We start from the raw sequence: 17,161 nt of genomic DNA on the forward strand, positions 1-17,161 counted from the left end.
TTTGTATGTCTTACCCACAATTTATGTATAACATAGGTTTTAGTTTTATGCTACAGCACTGTAGCAGAAACCTGAACACATACTTAGTTTAAACTTCCCCCCCACTGTTTTGATAGATATAGGCATTGCTATTTGTATTCCTGTCAAGGCTGATTCCCCACTCTGGCACTTCGAGTGCAGAAGGTGGGGGCCTGCAAGGATTCTAAAAATTAATACTGGCCACTCCAGGCTTGTATTAAACTCCCAAGGTTACAGCTTTTCTCTGACCTTGGATGGGTAGATGCTTCCACCACCCAAGTGCAAAAAGAACCCAGGAAGGCACACTTGGGAATTCCTTCCTGTGGGGTACTCTCAAGCACTTTCACCCCTGCCTCGGGGGAAGAGCTGAGAAAGAAAACAAAGGGAATCAGCTGTTGCCACCAGCTAATTAAACAACATGCACAAACTTCTTAGGGACACAAAAATCCAATCCTGTCCTTAAAAAAGGTAAATTTTATTAAAAGCTATAAGAAAGAAAATACATCTGAATTTAGGCTTTTTTCTAGGTTTTTAAAGAAAACAATTAGAAGGATTAAGCATCAAGATAGCTTCTTGAGGTACAGCTTAAAGGTTACAAGCAAAACAAAAGCACCTGGGATTAGCACAGAGGAGTCCACAACTCATAAAGAAATAAAAGAGATAAACCTAATCGTGTCTTCCTAGACATTTCCTGACCTACTTACATATCTGGGATTTCAAACGAGAAGTTTCTACTCATTTTTTTCATACATGGCCCAAAGTTTTTTACAGCATTGCTGCTCTGTCCCCCTCTCTTCAGAGAACAACAAAGACAGACAAAGGGGGAGTTTTTTCCCAATTTTAAAAAGTTCTAGCCTTCCCATTGGTTCTTCTGGTCAGGTGCCCACTCCCTTCCTTTTACCTATGCAGGGAGACTTTTTAACCTTTTACAGGTAAATCAAGTAGAGAACAGCTACTCAGCGGTATTTCTATAGCTAACTGGCTGGCTGGGTCCATAAAAGGGAGCTACTGCCTCCCTTTTATTTATCAGAATTCCACTGTCACAGAAATAATGGAAAAAATAGCTCTATCATTTAACAATTCCCTCAACTCTATGTTTGTACAACTGTGCAGTTTTCTGAATGCCACTAGTAAATACTTCCAATCTATATAAAACCTTTAATTTAAGATCCAAAAATGCTTTACACACAGTAAATCTCAGCATCCCTGCTGAAATAGGGTATGAATTATTATTCCCGTTTTATAGATGGGTAAACCGAGGCACACAATGACGTCAGGGGTCTTGCTTGAGGACATACAGCATGTCAGTGGCAGAGCTGGGAGTAGAATCTGATTTCTGACTCCCATTACTTGCAATAGGAAGCAAGTATTGTCTACCTAGATGTACTAGTGACTGACAGATCTCAGTACTGAGTTATACATGTTTTTTAGAACTTAATAGTAAACAAAATGTTAAGTAAGTATTTGTGTTGTTGACCCCTGGATAAAGAGACATGGCAGAAAGAGGAGATAACAAGGCATTCCAAAGCAAGTGCATACCTCTGAAATGGTGGTCAGCACAATGACTACTGGAAAACTACAATGGCAATGAGATCTGTCCTGAATAGTAGATGCTGCTGTGGCTCTTTAAGCATAGCCGACACTAAAGGCCTTGTACAGTAAATAAGATGAAACTATAGAAATACTTAATACATCAAAATGTATGTTCACAGGCCAATTGTATGAGTCAATTATTTAAGTTATGCTGTTAAATGTATATAATGTGTTGTTCTAGGCTCATTTACATAATCTCCTCCTTTGCCCCCCCAAATTAAAACAAACTATACTGACAAGATTGTAACTAAAAAGAACCACAAGAGAAAGCTGGAGTGAATGGACAAGCCTTGCTATATGCCCTGAACACCCATAAGCTCAAACTGTAGGACCAACATGGAAGCAAATTCAACAACCACGAGTGCTCCACTAAAAACATTAGCCCTCCAGCCCGAGGAACACACAAAACTGGGAACTGTCAAAAAATCCTGACTAGTCAAAAACTACTAGGATAGAGTATGCGGAAAAAGGCAGTTCCCCACTACGGGACATTGATCCCTGAGAGACAGGTTGGCTACCTCACTCCCTGCTCAAACTTTGCCACAGGGAGGAGGGCAGCATCCCCGATCACCTCCAACAAGAATCGGCCTTCAGCCACAGAAAGAGCTTCAACCTCACTCAAGGATGTAGGGTAAAGAGAGAGGGCAGGGCTCTGAGAAGGAAGTAAAACTGATGTAAACCAGTTTAAGCCCATTGCCAGGACTGAAAACCACAAGCAGTTGGCTCCACTTCTGCAGCAAGAGACAGAGATTAACCTAAAAATTCCTCTGTCCACTTAGAGTGTAAAACAAGTATATTAAGTCCTGGGTATAGTCCAAAGAATCATTTACTAACCCTCAGATCTTGAGCTCAGCCTGTGCCAAATTGTGTATAATAATGGTCAGAAGCCAACTGTGTTGATGGACAACCTGTATAAAACATTTATACGTTCTCATAACTTATTTTACTTGCATCATTGTGATGAACAATCACAAACTGTATCATGGTGCTGCATCAATAAATGGGTCAGAGGAGGCAGGATTTAGTGGATTCTAGGTCTCGTAACAGAAAAGATCTTTAAAGAACAACCTAAAAACTATCAGTTTTGTGGCCCTGGCAATCAAGATATTCATGTGAAAAAGTAGCTTAACATCCACCAGAATGACAACAAGGTACTACGGCAGAGTCCTAACCTATTTGGAGATTTCCCCCACGCAAATTTTCATATATTGGCAGATATGGTGAACTGGCAACTTTGCTGAGTCAGTGCCAGTGTGGACCTGCCCGAGCACTACTATAACCCTAGTTAAGCAATATGAAAGAAGGCCCCATACTGTGATGACCTCTTCAGAATAATTATTCACTCTAATGACTGTTGCATATACAGCAAATATTTATAAATACAACATCAGTGTATACAACACCTACAGTCGTCTGTGGAGCAAGGCTGGTAGCTCGAAGACCGAGCCCATCAGCAGCGCTGGTCTTCACTGCAAGAGTTAGCTTGAATTAGCACACTTGAGTTACTCCACAGGAGCCAGCCTAGGTCAAGTGAGAGCAACCACACTGCAAAACAACACTCAAGGAACACAAAATGATCAGATTAGCAGATGAGTTGTGAGCTGCTGCATCCCCACTGCATTACTTGTTTGAGCATCAGCAGCACCGGAGCTTCAATCCAGTCCCCTTACAGGCCAGTAGCTCAAGCTTAAAGCACCACTTAACTTGAGCTAGAGATACGTGTGTTTGTCCTGTAGTCTACTTAGGGGCAAAACTCTACAGCTGGAACTAACTATGCAGTGAAGACAAGCTCCCATTGTCCAGGGAAGAGAGATCTAAACTGAATTTTGAACTTAAGCCGCTCAAAATTTTCATGTTTTCTTAAACCATTCTTTCCATTGGTATCTTAAACTGTTTTCTGGTAGAACACAGTGCCCTGTATTTGTTCATCGGAATTATAAATTAGATCCTATTAAATGAAACGTTAGGTTAAAAAGATAAATGAGTCATTTATGCTAAATACTTTCAGCTTTGTTGAATTTTGGTATGGTCAACTGCAAAATCTTAGGACAAAAGTTTTCCTATGTGCCACCTTTAACCAGTTAAGAAAGAAGACACTACACTAAATGCTTCAGCGCAATGGCACTGTTCCATACCCACCCCAGTCTTAGAAAACACACCTTGCACTGTTTTGGAGTCAAGCCATTCTAACAAGGCCATAATTCTAACTGCCAAATGTGAGAAAAAACACAAAACAATAGATATTCAGTCTACAAAAACCTGGGTATACTTTAAATTCAATTACAAATAATAGCATTCATGTTTATAAATTATTGTATAACTAATCAGTGGTGTCACAACACACATTTGGGAAACAGAATCAATTAACTTTCTGTCAAGCGCACAGCCTAAGCTAGATAGCACTGCCAATAGCAAAATTAGACTTTCAATTCACGCAACAGATTTCCTGCCCAAATCTCAGCATGCTGCCAATGGATGAATAGGCCCTGTGCAGCTTCTGATGCAGTAAACTTGATTCAGTTACTTTTGCTGGAAAATCTAACTCAGACATTTTGTTTTTCTTCATTCAGAACAAAAATGTATTTTCTGCTTTTGGCAGCAAATTCTCTGCCCGGAGTCCTGCAACTGGCTTATCTCAGCTCTGGGGAAAAATCCCTCCCCTCACCCCCAGCTGTAAAGTAGTGGGCACTTCGTAATTGCTACTGCACCCTTGAGCTACAGTTTCTTCTGTGATGCTTATCCTCTTGCTCCATCGGTGGATCTGCAAAGTGACAGATCAACAGGCCCATATTCTGCCTTCATAACCACAGATCCAAGGCTGTGCAGGTCATGACCACAGTTTGGGCAGCTTCCCCAAATCCTACCTCCTCCTCCCCATTAAGAGAAACCAGGCCCCAGTTTTGCTCTCTGTGTGTGTATGTGCACAAGTGCAGCCCTCTTCACTTGTGGTGGAAGAGGAAATGAGCGACAAGATTTACCTAGCTTCAGTGTCTCTCCCCTAAATCTGTGTAGTATTTCCTGATATTTAAGAAAAAATAAAAGCTTAAAAATTATTTTACAATGTGATAGGGTGAAGTCCCATCAGATTAGGGTGATGTTTGTATCATACTGCCTTCTTACCAAAATTAAAAACAGAATGTTGTACACAGCACATACTCTATGTTTTTGTCCCTTTTAAAGGTATAACAATGCAAAATTGTAACCATTTCCAGAGAGTAAGATTAACCACTGCATTGCACAGCTACACAACTAACACACTGGATCCACATAACAATACCCCTGAAAAGCCCATTCATTAGTACAGGCATGATGTTTAACATGAAAGACACTTACTGATGGCACATCCAATGGACATCTTGCAAGTGGCAGAAGTTACGTTTCTCAGTTGAACTAACCACATGTATATAATAAGAGTCCAAGAATGTCACCATGAGTCATTCTGAAGCCTAAAACATCTATTGAATCAGTGTAAAGCAATGGAAGCAGCTAGAAACATGGCTGAGAGCTCCTTTTGTTCAGATTATCACCAGGGTGAATCATCACTGGGTTTTGCAGTCTGCTACTGTCCAGTTTTTAAGTTCTCAGCCATTCTGACTTTACAAATTACACCCATGCAGTGTACAACTAGAGATGGCATGTATTTATGCTATTTCAAGAGTCCCAGACCATTGTGGTACCAGAAATAACTCCACCAATCACCACCCTTACTCTGTAGCTAATTTGCATGCACATTTTCATTGGCTGAATGAGGGAGACTGCATAGATTATGTGGCCCAATTGCCACACCATGTGCTCAACTGCCACTTGCACAAATCAACACCATTCACACAACACAACCAGCACACACAACTATTTCAAACTCATATAGGCAGCCTCTTGCCAGAGCATACACCTATTTTCCACCACTCAAATCCACACCTCTCCCAGCACAAACACAACATACATAAATTAACACAATCACTCACACAATGACAAAACCAGCACACACAGTAACCCCACTTTGAAGGCCTACAATATCTGTTGAGTCAGTATGAAGTGATGGGAACAGCTACAAGCAAGGTAGAGAGCTTTTTCTGTTTAGAATATCACCAGGTTCAATCATCACTGTGATTCACAGTCTGTTACTGTCCAATATTTAAGTTCTCAGACTTTTTTGGCTTTTTTACACACAACTTTATGAATTATAGCCATCTGGCAGCATGGGCCTTCAGCTACAAGATACACATGAATACCTGAGATTTGAGGCATTAAATTGGAGTGGCTTGAGAACAATACTAAATCTTGGTAAGTTGATCGTTACTATACTGGTCTGCAGCCAATTTGTTCAATATGGCTAAAAATAAATTAAAAAGGGGGAGCCTGCTGCCCTTTTATTGTACTGCGTTTATTCACTAGATAGTCTACACTTCATCTGCTGGCCAACTGAGGACAAATAGTTAAAAACCCAGATTAATTCTGAGCCAAAATGAACTAGTCTTTTGTAAAGGAAATATTTTATCTGTATGGCAAGGGCTTGCAGGCTAACTATTCATATGAAAAGCAGCATCTTAAAGTCAAACATAGCTACAGCATATTACTCCTCAGCTACAAAAATTATTAATGAAGAATGACGGACTATCTCAAAAGGCGCACTACATCATCACTCACCTGAAAGTCTTTTGTAAGGCTTGTTACTGCTTTTAGTGCCGTTTTGGTGTTTCTTGTCTATTGAAGGAGCTAGAATTCCTTTGCCGTTCAGAATCTTTTCTGGTGATGGTGACACTGACTTAGATGTCAAAGCAGATTTAACCAAAGTTGGAGCAGGTATGGTGGATGAAGAGGCTGAGGAGGAGGTGATGGTGGTAGTGGTTGCAGAATTCATTTTAACATTGGCACCATCTGCCTTCACTAGGTTAGGAATTTTCTCTAGACTGACTACAGGAACAGGAACACTGCAAAACCAAAGAAAGAGTCTTCAAGTTGTATTTTCTGTAACACAGGATTTACAGTTTGACTTACTTCTACATTTTATTATGAATTAGACACAGTTATATAAGAACTTCTGAATTAAGTCACATAATATCCTGGGACCAGACTGAAAATGAGATAACTTTGCAAAATGTAATATTTCATTCAATCAAGTATTTACATAAACGGCTATTTTTCAAAAGCATGGAAGCTTTGAGAACCAATTATATGGGTCAAGGTATGTATTTTTCCTTTTTACGATCCATTTTCCCCATTATTTATAATTCCTCTTTGGAATCTTGAAATTTAAAATTAGTCTTTTTATATAAAGATTTTATTCCTCCAATAATAGGCGCACACTTTTTTTTCTATACAGTGTTCATTATGATTGTAAACTTTGCTATTGGCAGTATTAACATTAATTAATAAATATTCATAAAACATTCTCTTGCTTAGAAGGGTCCCAAAAGGTTATATGCATTTTGGGGATTAGAGAGAAAAGTCACATTTTGAACCTGGCAACTTTAACAGTCTCCCTTTAAATATACTACAAACTCTAATGAGTTTAGCAGACCCTAAAATATATTTTAATACAATTTTAAGAAGTAATAAAAAAACAATTAGCTTAATTTTTCCTTTCTAGAATAAGTTCAGCAATAATGAGCTCTGTATAATTTGACTTTTTAATAGTATATTTATGGCATTAACAAATGCAACATTCTCAATTCAATAGCAAGAGGTGAGCAAGATTGGATTTATTTTAGTTTGATAAAGAAATGTATTTTAATCCTAAAATGCTTTGACTTTACTGGCTGACATGCAAATGAGCAGACATGTAGTGAAGATGCACATTTCTTTGTCCATCCAACATCCACCCTCATATTACCTGCCAGTTTCCTGCCTCCAGCTCAGGCCCTCCCAGGAAAACCAGTCCAGATAGATAACATTCATGATAAAGAGGCACAGAGCTTTAAGCCCAGATCTTGTTAAAAGGCCATAATGAAAACATCTCCATTATTCCACTTCTTCCCCCACCCTCTTTGAGGCACTGCTCTTGTCAGACAGGGTGTGATCAACTACTTTTTCAGCAAATACACATCCAGATGGCACGCAAATTCTCTGGTGATGATCTCCGGGCATTGTTCCACACAGAGGATACAGACAGATTGTCCTTGAAATTCAAGAGCTGTTCCTAAATACAAATAGAAGGGGATATTTGTGTAGTAGACCGAATCTTCATCAGTAAGTACAAGTGTCATCTCTGCTGCTTTCTCAGGGCTTGGCTACACTGGAGAGTTGCAGCGCTGGGGATGGGGTTACAGCGCTGCAACTCACTCTGTGTCCACACTTGCAAAGCACAGCCAGCGCTGCAACTCCCTGGCTGCAGCGCTGGCTGTACACCTGGTCTGCTTGGGATGTAGCGATTCCAGCGCTGGTGATGCAGCGCTGCTCCTCAAGTGTGGCCACCAAAAGCGCTTTCATTGGTCTCCAGGGTATTAAGAGGTATCCCAGAATTCCTGTCCACAACAAACCAGAAGAATGGCAGAACTATGAGCTCCCCGAGCTCCCCGGAGCTACTTATCTAAAAAACAAACACAGCTGCTCTTTGCTCCAGCGAGCGAGGAGCGGAGGCAGGGGAATTGCTTTGGAATGTTCACAGCTGTTTGCTTGAGGAGAGAGGGCAGGGGGAGTCCGTGTTGAGCAGCTGCTTATGTGGTCTGAAGGCTATTTAGGAGTGCATAATTTGCATTTAGTGAATACGAGAAGGGTGGGGGAAGGGTCAAAACTTTAAAAATCGATTGCGGTAGCTCGCTGTGTATCTTACCAGTCCATTCCGCTGAAGGCAGGGAGCGGAACCGTGTCCGGGCTCTAAAATCCTCTCTGTCTCCAGCTCCTGTCCCCATCCACCACCCCCCGTTTTTTGAAGCCGTTTGCAGCACTTGAACGGCTGGGATAGCCTGCCCACATGCCACCACTCCTCCCAGGCTGCAATGCTGCAAATGTTTCGGCCCACTCGCAGCGCTGGTCGCTGTCGTGCGGCACACTGCCGCACTTTTCCTTACACCGCTGTCGGAGCCAGCCTGTTAATCCAGCGGCTGTACAATGTACGTGTAGCATTCCCTTCACTTCTGCTTGCTTGGCTAGAACTTAACAGCCTCCAGGTCAGACCATGGTCCCGTAGGGCCCATAAACCTCTCTTCCCAGTGGTGGTCTCAGAGGCAGGTCATTTACTGGTGTCATACCCTGTCATCCCTCCAGTCTTGGCAGTCAGAGGTGTAGGGACAGCCACAGTATGGGGTTGTGTATGTGACCATCTTTGGATAATAGCTAATGATGGACATGTCCTACATGACCTTATCTAATTATTTTTTGAACCCTGTTATACTTTTGGCCTTCACAACATCCCCCGGCAACAACTTTCACAGGTTAACTGTGCATTGTGTGAAGAATTACTTTCTTATGTTTGTTTTAAATCAGGTGCCTATTAATTTCATTGGATAACTCTTGGTTTGTGTGTTATGTGAAGGGGTAAATAACATTTCCTTATTCACTTTCTCTACACCATTCACATCTGTGTCATATTCCCCTCAGTTGTTTCTTTCCCAAGATGAACAGCCCCAGCTTTTTAAGCTCTGCTCACATGGAAGCTGTTCCATACCCCTAATCTTTTTTGCTGCCCTTCTCTGTACCGTCTCCAATTCTAATGCATCGTTTCTGAGAGGTGGTAAACAGAACTGCATGCACTATTCAAGGCATAGTCTTACCATGGATTTATATAGTGGCATTATGGTATTTTCTGTCTTATCTATCCCTTTCCTAATAGTTACTAATGTTTTGTTAGCTTTTTTGACTGCCACTGCACACTGAGCTGATGTTTTCCGAGAACTAACCTGATACCACTCAAGAAAAAGATCTTGGAGTCAACAGCTAATTTAGACCCTATCATTTTGTATGTATAGTTGGGATTATATTTTCCAATGTGCATTAATTTATATTTATCAACACTGAATTTCATCTGCCATTTTCTTGCCCAGTCACCCAGTTTTGTGAACCCTTTTGTTAACTCTTTGCAGTCAGTTTTGGACTTAACTATCTTGAATAATTTTGTATCATCTGCAAACTTTGCCACTTCACTGTGTGCCCCTTTTTCTGGATCATTTATGAATACGTTCATCAGCACTGGTCTCACTGCAGAGCCTTGGGGGACCCTGCTATTTACCTCTCTCCACTGTGAAAACTGACTGTCTATTCCTACCCCTTGTTTTCTACCTTTTAAACATAAGAGGACCTTCCCTCCTATACCATGACAGCTTACTTTGCTTAAGAGCCAGGGGTGTGGGGACCTTGTCAAAGGCTTTTCTGAAAATCGAAGTACACTATATCCACTGGATCACTCATGTCCATATACTTTTTCACCCCCTCAACGAATTCTAATAGATTGGTGAGGCATGATTTCCCTTTAGAAAAGCCATGTTGACTCTTCCATCAGATGCTGTGTTCATCTATATGTCTGATAATTCTGTTCTTTGCTGTGGTTTCAACCAATTTGCCTAATACTGAAGTTAGGCTTACTGGCCCTCTAATTGCCAGGACTGCCTTTGGAGAGTTTTACAAAAAAATCAGCATCACATTAGTTATTCACTAATGGATGCTAAAGGCTGAGCTAGCCTCTAATTTTAACCCCCAGGATAACCTAGAGCACCAGGCTACCCCGGACACACATACTTTTGATGAGTCAGAGTATAAGAAGTTGTTTAGTCTAATCATTGTCTTATAGACCTTTAAACTGTGTACATACTATAGATAAAAAGAAAATGCATTAACTGGATGGGTACAGTGCAAAGTTTCCCCATCACAGTTTTATTAAATGTTTCTTTTGAAGCACCAATCAAGTTTATTAACTAAGGACATTATCACTGCAAACATTTTATGAGAGCAGAGAATGTTTACAATTGCGCTGATTCCCAAAAATTTTATATTGTTAACCATGCATCTCCTACTGAATCAAGATAGAAACTGAAATATGCTAACATAATGTGTCTGTTAAGTGGAGTTTTTTTTTTGCCAGGAGCATAAGTTGCCAGTGCTCTGAGATGTGCAATGGCTACCTCCTGACTTTGAGTGAGTTCAAAATATTGGATTTTTTATACAAAGCACCAAGTGACTTAGAACTTACCTGTTTGAGAAACTGCCTCTTCCCATGCTGCATTGCTGCAGCCGGCAGAGGTGCCAGAGCTGGAGTTCACTTAGTTTGAAAGAGTAGCAGCTGCTGACAGGGTATTCTCTGTGAGGGGCCCTGAACTTTGGAACCTTGGTCCAAAATAGCCCAAAAGTCTATTGATCTTCAGGGCATGCTGCAAAACCTCTCCTTCTCCAGGCTTTTGAGGAAGGTGAGTGGAAAGCTGGAATGTGTGCCTGAAGGGCTGGGATCTGTGGCTGGAGCACGTCCACCTTCCCGCTCCCTGGTTTTGAAGAATTGGGAATTTTTATATTATCAGTGTGATTGTAGGTTTTAACATGGTAAAAGGACCCAGAGCCTTGAGATTTGTATAAATCATACACATATCAAACCAAAAAAGAATTGTGTAGCATAGCAATATCCAGACCTGGTATTACTTAGATGCAACAGTCAAAGAGGGTCAAATTCTGTGGTGGAAAAAATGGTTTTGTAAGTTGGTCAGAAAACGGGCAAAACTGTAGTTTAACTTGTACCCACTCTGCATTCAACAGGTATGCAAAACCAGTATAAGTTACAAGGTGATTGCACCAAAAGCAACAGAAGGGTGTAAGAAAAAGCATATCCCTTATACCTGCATTTCCTACCATAGTCTCATTTCTACATTGACATAGAATTTGGCTCTCTGTGTGTATTCCCTTCCCCGACCCCCTGAATTAATTCAGTGAAAAGATAAGACACCATTTATATAAAAATGACTTGTTGGAGAAAAGCTATAGTCTTCTTACAGATGATTGAACTACAGTAATTTATGAACACAGGAAATCACGGCCAATTCAACTCAGAGTCAAGTAGTTTTTATTATGTAAAAATAAAGCTGGGTAAGTTTTCAAGACACATTTTTACATAGATAAATTTAAAAACACTGATAAGCAATAAAAAGGGGGAAAAGTGTCCCCCAAAATAGATTCTCTATTTTAGTATTAAAGATAATGGAGTAAATATGCTAAAACAAGAATAATGGCAGAGAACTTACTTGTTTTATACTTACTGCTAACTTAGAATTACACGGAGTCTTGAATGCATATGGACTAATGAGCTAACTGACAAAGCCCAGGAGGGGTTACTGGCTCGGGTCAATTTCAGACCACCAAATCAAACCAGAAAATTGGATAGTTACTCCTTAAACACCTGTTGTCTGTAATGTGTGGAAAGAAAACTTATGATGTTATGGGGGACTTTAATTTTGGAGACATGCTGGAGGTATCATATAGCCAGAAGTAAAACATCATTAGAGTTTCTAAAAATTATACATAATTTTCTAACACTAAAGGTACTGCATTCAACACAAGGCAATTATCTTGGACCTCATTATGACAGATAATGATTAATCAATAACAGAGCTGGAAGCTGTTAGTTGCTTAGGGACCAGAAAACTTTAGTTTTTCTCCAAGAGATCACTGATATAAATGATGTCCTATCTTTTCACTGAATGAATGAGGGGCGGGGAGGGTGAGGGGGCAAGGGAGAGGCAGGAGAAGAAATACAACCATGACCTTGATTACATTCAGAATAGAGAAACAAAAGAAAATCCCAACCAGTAATATATACACTTGGTGCTTCAAAAAGTCTAATTTTCCAAAGCTGAGGAAAAATCTGAATTAACTTGTTTGGAGGAAAATTGTGAATTATTTAAGAAGAGTTTATTAGATGGCCACAAAAGCCATGATTCCACAATCAAGAAAGAGGACATCTTTAAGTAAAAGCACATTCCTGGTTCAGTGGTAAAGTGAAGGTAGCAAATAGAAAAACAGCACCCCACCCCCTGAAAAAAACCCCAAACAAAACCCCAACAGAACAAATTTTAAAAAGTGATTGATATAAATTCAAAGTTATGAAGTATAGAAAATCAATAAGGGAAACTAAATACGTCAGGAAAAATCTATAGTTGGCAGGACTAAAGACAATAAGAAGTTTCTAAAGTGCATTAATAATAAAAGAAATCCCAACAAGGGTATAGACCCATTACCAGAACTGTTAATAATGATGCGGAAAAGACAGAAGTGTTTAATAAATATTTCTGTTCTGTATTTGGAAAGAAGCAGGATTATGTACTCTTATCACTGAGAATGAAGTACCTTCCAGCCCATTAATAACTAAGGAAGATGTAAAACAACATCTGCTGGGAGTAAATATTTTTAAATCACCATGCCCAGATACCTGGCATTCAAGAGTCCTAAAAGAGTTGGCTGAGGAGATCTCTGGTCCTGCTCATGTTAATTTTTAACACATCTTCGGATACTGGGGAAATGCCAGAAGACTGAAAGAGTGTTAATGTCATGACAACGTTCAAAAAGGATTAATATAGGTTGGCTAGCCTGAGCAAAATAATGGAAGAGCTGATATTGGACTTACCTGAAAAAGAATTAAAGGATAGGAATATGATTAATGCTGGTCCACAAAGTTTTATGGAAAAAAATTAATTACCTGTACTCTAACTTGTTTGAGATGTGGGCGCAGATGTGCAGTATTCCACTCAAAGTGTGCGTGTGCTCAGTGCATCACAATCTGAGAACTTTGCTTAGCAGTACCTGTCGGGGCGGCACTCATGCCTTTCAGTCCTTGGCCCCTCCCCTGCTATAAAGGCAATGCTGCCCTGACTCCCTTCAGTTCCTTTGCACCAGGATCCAAAGTTAACAATTCTGATGAGGAGGGGATGTAGGGTGGGTTGTAGAATCTATATCTGCACCCACATCTCAAAGGAAAACAGTTACAGTTCAGGTAAGCTACTGTTTTTTTTCTTTCTTTGAGTAGTTGCAGACATTATTCAACTAAGGCCACTCACAAGCAGTAACTGAAAGAGGTGGGGCTAAAGAACAATTGCAGAAGTGCCTTCCCAAAATTTGCATCTGACCTTGATGCAGTCGTCCTAGCATAATGCTTGATAAAAATATGTACTGAAGACCAGGAAGCTCTTCTGCAAATGTCTAATATACAACATCACTGAGGAATGTGACCAAAGCTGTTTGGGTCCCTGTTGAATGAGCCACTGGTCTTTGAGGAGGTGTTGACTGAGCCACTCCATATGCTGCCATAATGCAGGAAGTAATCCATCTGAGAACTGTCTGCTTGGAAACCATCTGACCCTTCACATGATCCACATAAGAGACAGAAGGAACAGGAGTACAATTTGTTAGTCTCTAAGATGCCACAAGTACCCCTGTTCTTTTTGCGGATACATACTAACACGGCTGCTACTCTGAAATAAGAGACAAAGTCGAGACAACTGATGACTTGGAAGCAGACAATCCTTTTTAAAAAAATCTACATATCAGGGAGTTAGAAAAAATTATCTTCTCTTAAAACAGTGCAATGTTGATATCCTCATTAAGTGGACCCTCAAGGAGCTGAGAGAGAGAGAACTGATGACTTAAGAAGCAACAGATAATCCAAAACATCTTGAATGCATGCTTGCTTTGGCTGGATTCCCAGAGCTAGCAACCAAACAGAAAAATGCTTCCACTTCATGAAATATGTAGTCCTAGTAGAAAGCTTTCTGCTATCGAGCAAGACTCAGTGTACTGCTTCCAAGCAATGTCCTTCCCCCTCATCTAAGCATGTAGCATCCACGTCAAGAGATGCAGACTGCTCAGTGTGTCAGAAGGGAGGAGGAGAAAATATTTGGGATGTCTTAGGAAGGTCAAGATCAGAGAACCAACCTTGTCTTGGCCAAGCTGGTGATAGGAGTATCAGTTTGGTATGATTCAACTTCAGTTTCAGGATAACCTGAAGAATTAAAGCATACATCAGCTCTGATCCCCAATTCAAATGGAAGGCACTGATTAAAGAGCCTAGACTGGGCCCCACTCGAGATCACAACTGAATGCATTTCCTGTTGTCTTTTGTTGCAAACAAGTCAATCGCTGCAATACTCCAGTCTCTGAAGATGGATCTCAATATGTTGTTCTTCAAAGACCACTCATGATTTTAGAAAAAAAAACTCTTGTTGAGGTGGTCGGCTAACTGATTCTGAACACTGGGTAAGTGAGCCACTGTGGGAGTAATCTCCTCCTTGATGCATAGATGCCAAAATTTTATCACTTCCTGTCAAGGTGGGTTGGAACTAGCCTCTCCCTGCTTGTTCACGTAATATATTTCAGTGATATCGTCACTAAGGATATGAACCACTATACCACTGATGTGAGAATGAAAGGCCAGGCATGCACTGTAAATAGTGCAAAGCTCCAGAAAACTGATACAAAGGGAAACTTCCAGTTTTGCCCACAGAACGAGAACTTGCAATGACCCTAGATGTGTTCCCCAGCCCATTGTGGATATAATGGTAACTATAGTCCTGGCTGGAGAAGGGCAAAGGGAACAGCTTACAAACATTGAGCTGATCTGTCCTCCACTGTAGGGAGTCCAGGATGTTTGGTGGTACTCATACTAAGCTGTCCTTCAACTGACAATCTGGGAGGTAGACTAGTTTCATCCAGCTTTGATGAGAACACAAATGCAATCCTGCATGCTGAACTACCTAAGTGCATGCGGCACACACAGATTGTAGCTAATGGGTGATCATGAGACTGGAGGGATAGGTGAATTGTCTGAAATCTCCCAATCAGCAGGAAAGCCCTCAAACTTGTATTGCCTAGTAGGGCCCCAATGAACTCTATTTTTTGAGTTGGTATTAGGTGTGACTTCCCTTTGTTCTAAATTAGACCCAGCTGATCAAATAGAGAAAAGTGTGAACTGGATGTGGCAGAGAACCTGGTATTTGGACTTGCCCCTCGGTAACCAATCATCCAGATAAGGAAAGATGCAGAATCTCCGTATCTGATGCATTTGTTGAGACCATGGAGATCTAGGATAGCTCTCACCTCTCCTTTGGACTTGGGGATCAGGAAGTAATGGAAGGAGAATTCCTTTCCCTGATGATGAACTCCCTCTCTAAAAGCCCCCAGGGCACACAGAATTTGGACCTGCTGAAGGAGGTAGGAGGGGAGAATGGACAAAAACAGGATGGGTTTCAGAGTAGCAGCCGTGTTAGTCTGCATCCGCAAAAAGAACAGGAGTACTTGTGGCACCTTAGAGACTAACAAATTTATTTCAGCATAAGCTGACTATGCATCTCAAGAAGTGAGCTGTAGCCCACGAAAGCTTATGCTGAAATAAATTTGTTAGTCTCTAAGGTGCCGTAAGTACTCCTGTTCTTTTTGAGAAACAGGATGGTATAAACTGATCCCACAGTGCTTAGGATCACCCTGTCCATAGTTATTGTTTCCTAACCACTTTAGATGCCTGTCCTTGAACTGTGGAGATGTGATCAATAAGTTCACCATTGGTATGGTGCTCTCAGTACAAAAGTTGAATAGGCTGGTAGTCCGAAGGTGGTGGAGAAAGGGCTGGTTGATCAAATCTGGACCCAGACGGTCTTCTCTTCTGGTGATTTATGCCCCTTTCTAGGGGAACCTTGCTGCCTAGCAGGCTAATATGACTGTCACAAGTATGGAGGTGGATGATATTGCTAGTGTTGTTGTTAACTCTCATAATGATGTCTCTTTGTGGCCTGGTATAAACCCACAGTGACTGCAAAATAACATAAGAGTTCTTAAAAGGATGCAATGTCTTGTCAGTTTTCTCAGAAAACAAAAAACAATCTTCGAAAGGTAAGTCCTCTGTGCTCTATTGGACCTCAGATGCTATGCCGGGGTTCTGTAATCACTGGGTTCTTCTCTTTATTACAGAGGCAGCCATAAATCTGGATGAAGGATCTGCTGTCCAGTGCTGAATGCAACAACATTTTGGCCACCAAATGGCTTTCTGCAATGAATGCCTTAAACCAGGGGTCTCAAACTCAATTTACCTTAGGGTCAGTGCCAGTCCTCAAATCCTCCCAGCGGGCCAACAATGTCACTGATGATGGTGTTCAGAAAAGAAAACACTTATATTGTATTTTTTATTTTGAATTTCTTAGAAATAATAAAACTGTCATACAACTTTATACAATTCTTTGCCTGCCAGAGAGTTTTTAGTGTTTGCCAGACACCTGGCAACGCCTCAGTTCTGTCAGTTTGTTGATGTTTGGCCTCAGTGACTGAGCAGTTGAAACCTTCAGGATTGTAGCAAAGTGTGCATCAGATAGTTGTGTTCTGTATCTTGACTTGTTTATATTCATTGTGGAAAAAAAGTGATGCTGCCTCCATGGCTGACTCTATCTGGCAACTAATAATGCTGCGGGGATGGGGAGGGGCAGCACTTTCAGCAGACATTGTCTGCAACATATCTGCATGCGTCTCTCCTCCGCGGGCTGCACTGGGGAGGTTCTTGGGCAGCAGATGGCCCATGGGCTGGGACTTTGAGACCCCTGCCTTAAACTCTTCCTTGGAGGATTCTCGCAACTTATCCATAAACTTGGGCATAGGA

General features: G+C 40.9%; 1 protein-coding gene across 14 annotated transcripts in view; it reads right to left on the reverse strand.

Annotated features, from left to right (window-relative positions):
- The window catches only part of ATXN7L1 (ataxin 7 like 1), a 197,486-nt gene that overhangs the window by 34,436 nt on the left and 145,889 nt on the right, over positions 1-17,161 (reverse strand). For 13 of the 14 annotated variants that reach the window (XR_012655699.1, XR_004374619.2, XM_075064835.1 and 10 more), the window contains one exon: positions 6,259-6,542. Coding sequence is in view for 12 of the 14 variants with exons in the window: in XM_075064835.1 (XP_074920936.1) it covers positions 6,259-6,542 (284 nt within the window). In the remaining 2 variants the exon portion in view is untranslated. Of the gene's footprint in view, positions 1-6,258; positions 6,543-7,593; positions 7,711-17,161 lie in introns of those variants that run through there. The other variant, XM_032787334.2, reaches the window with a different exon arrangement.

Source organism: Chelonoidis abingdonii, chromosome 1 (assembly GCF_003597395.2).
Source record: "Chelonoidis abingdonii isolate Lonesome George chromosome 1, CheloAbing_2.0, whole genome shotgun sequence".
Taxonomy (NCBI): domain Eukaryota; kingdom Metazoa; phylum Chordata; order Testudines; family Testudinidae; genus Chelonoidis; species Chelonoidis abingdonii.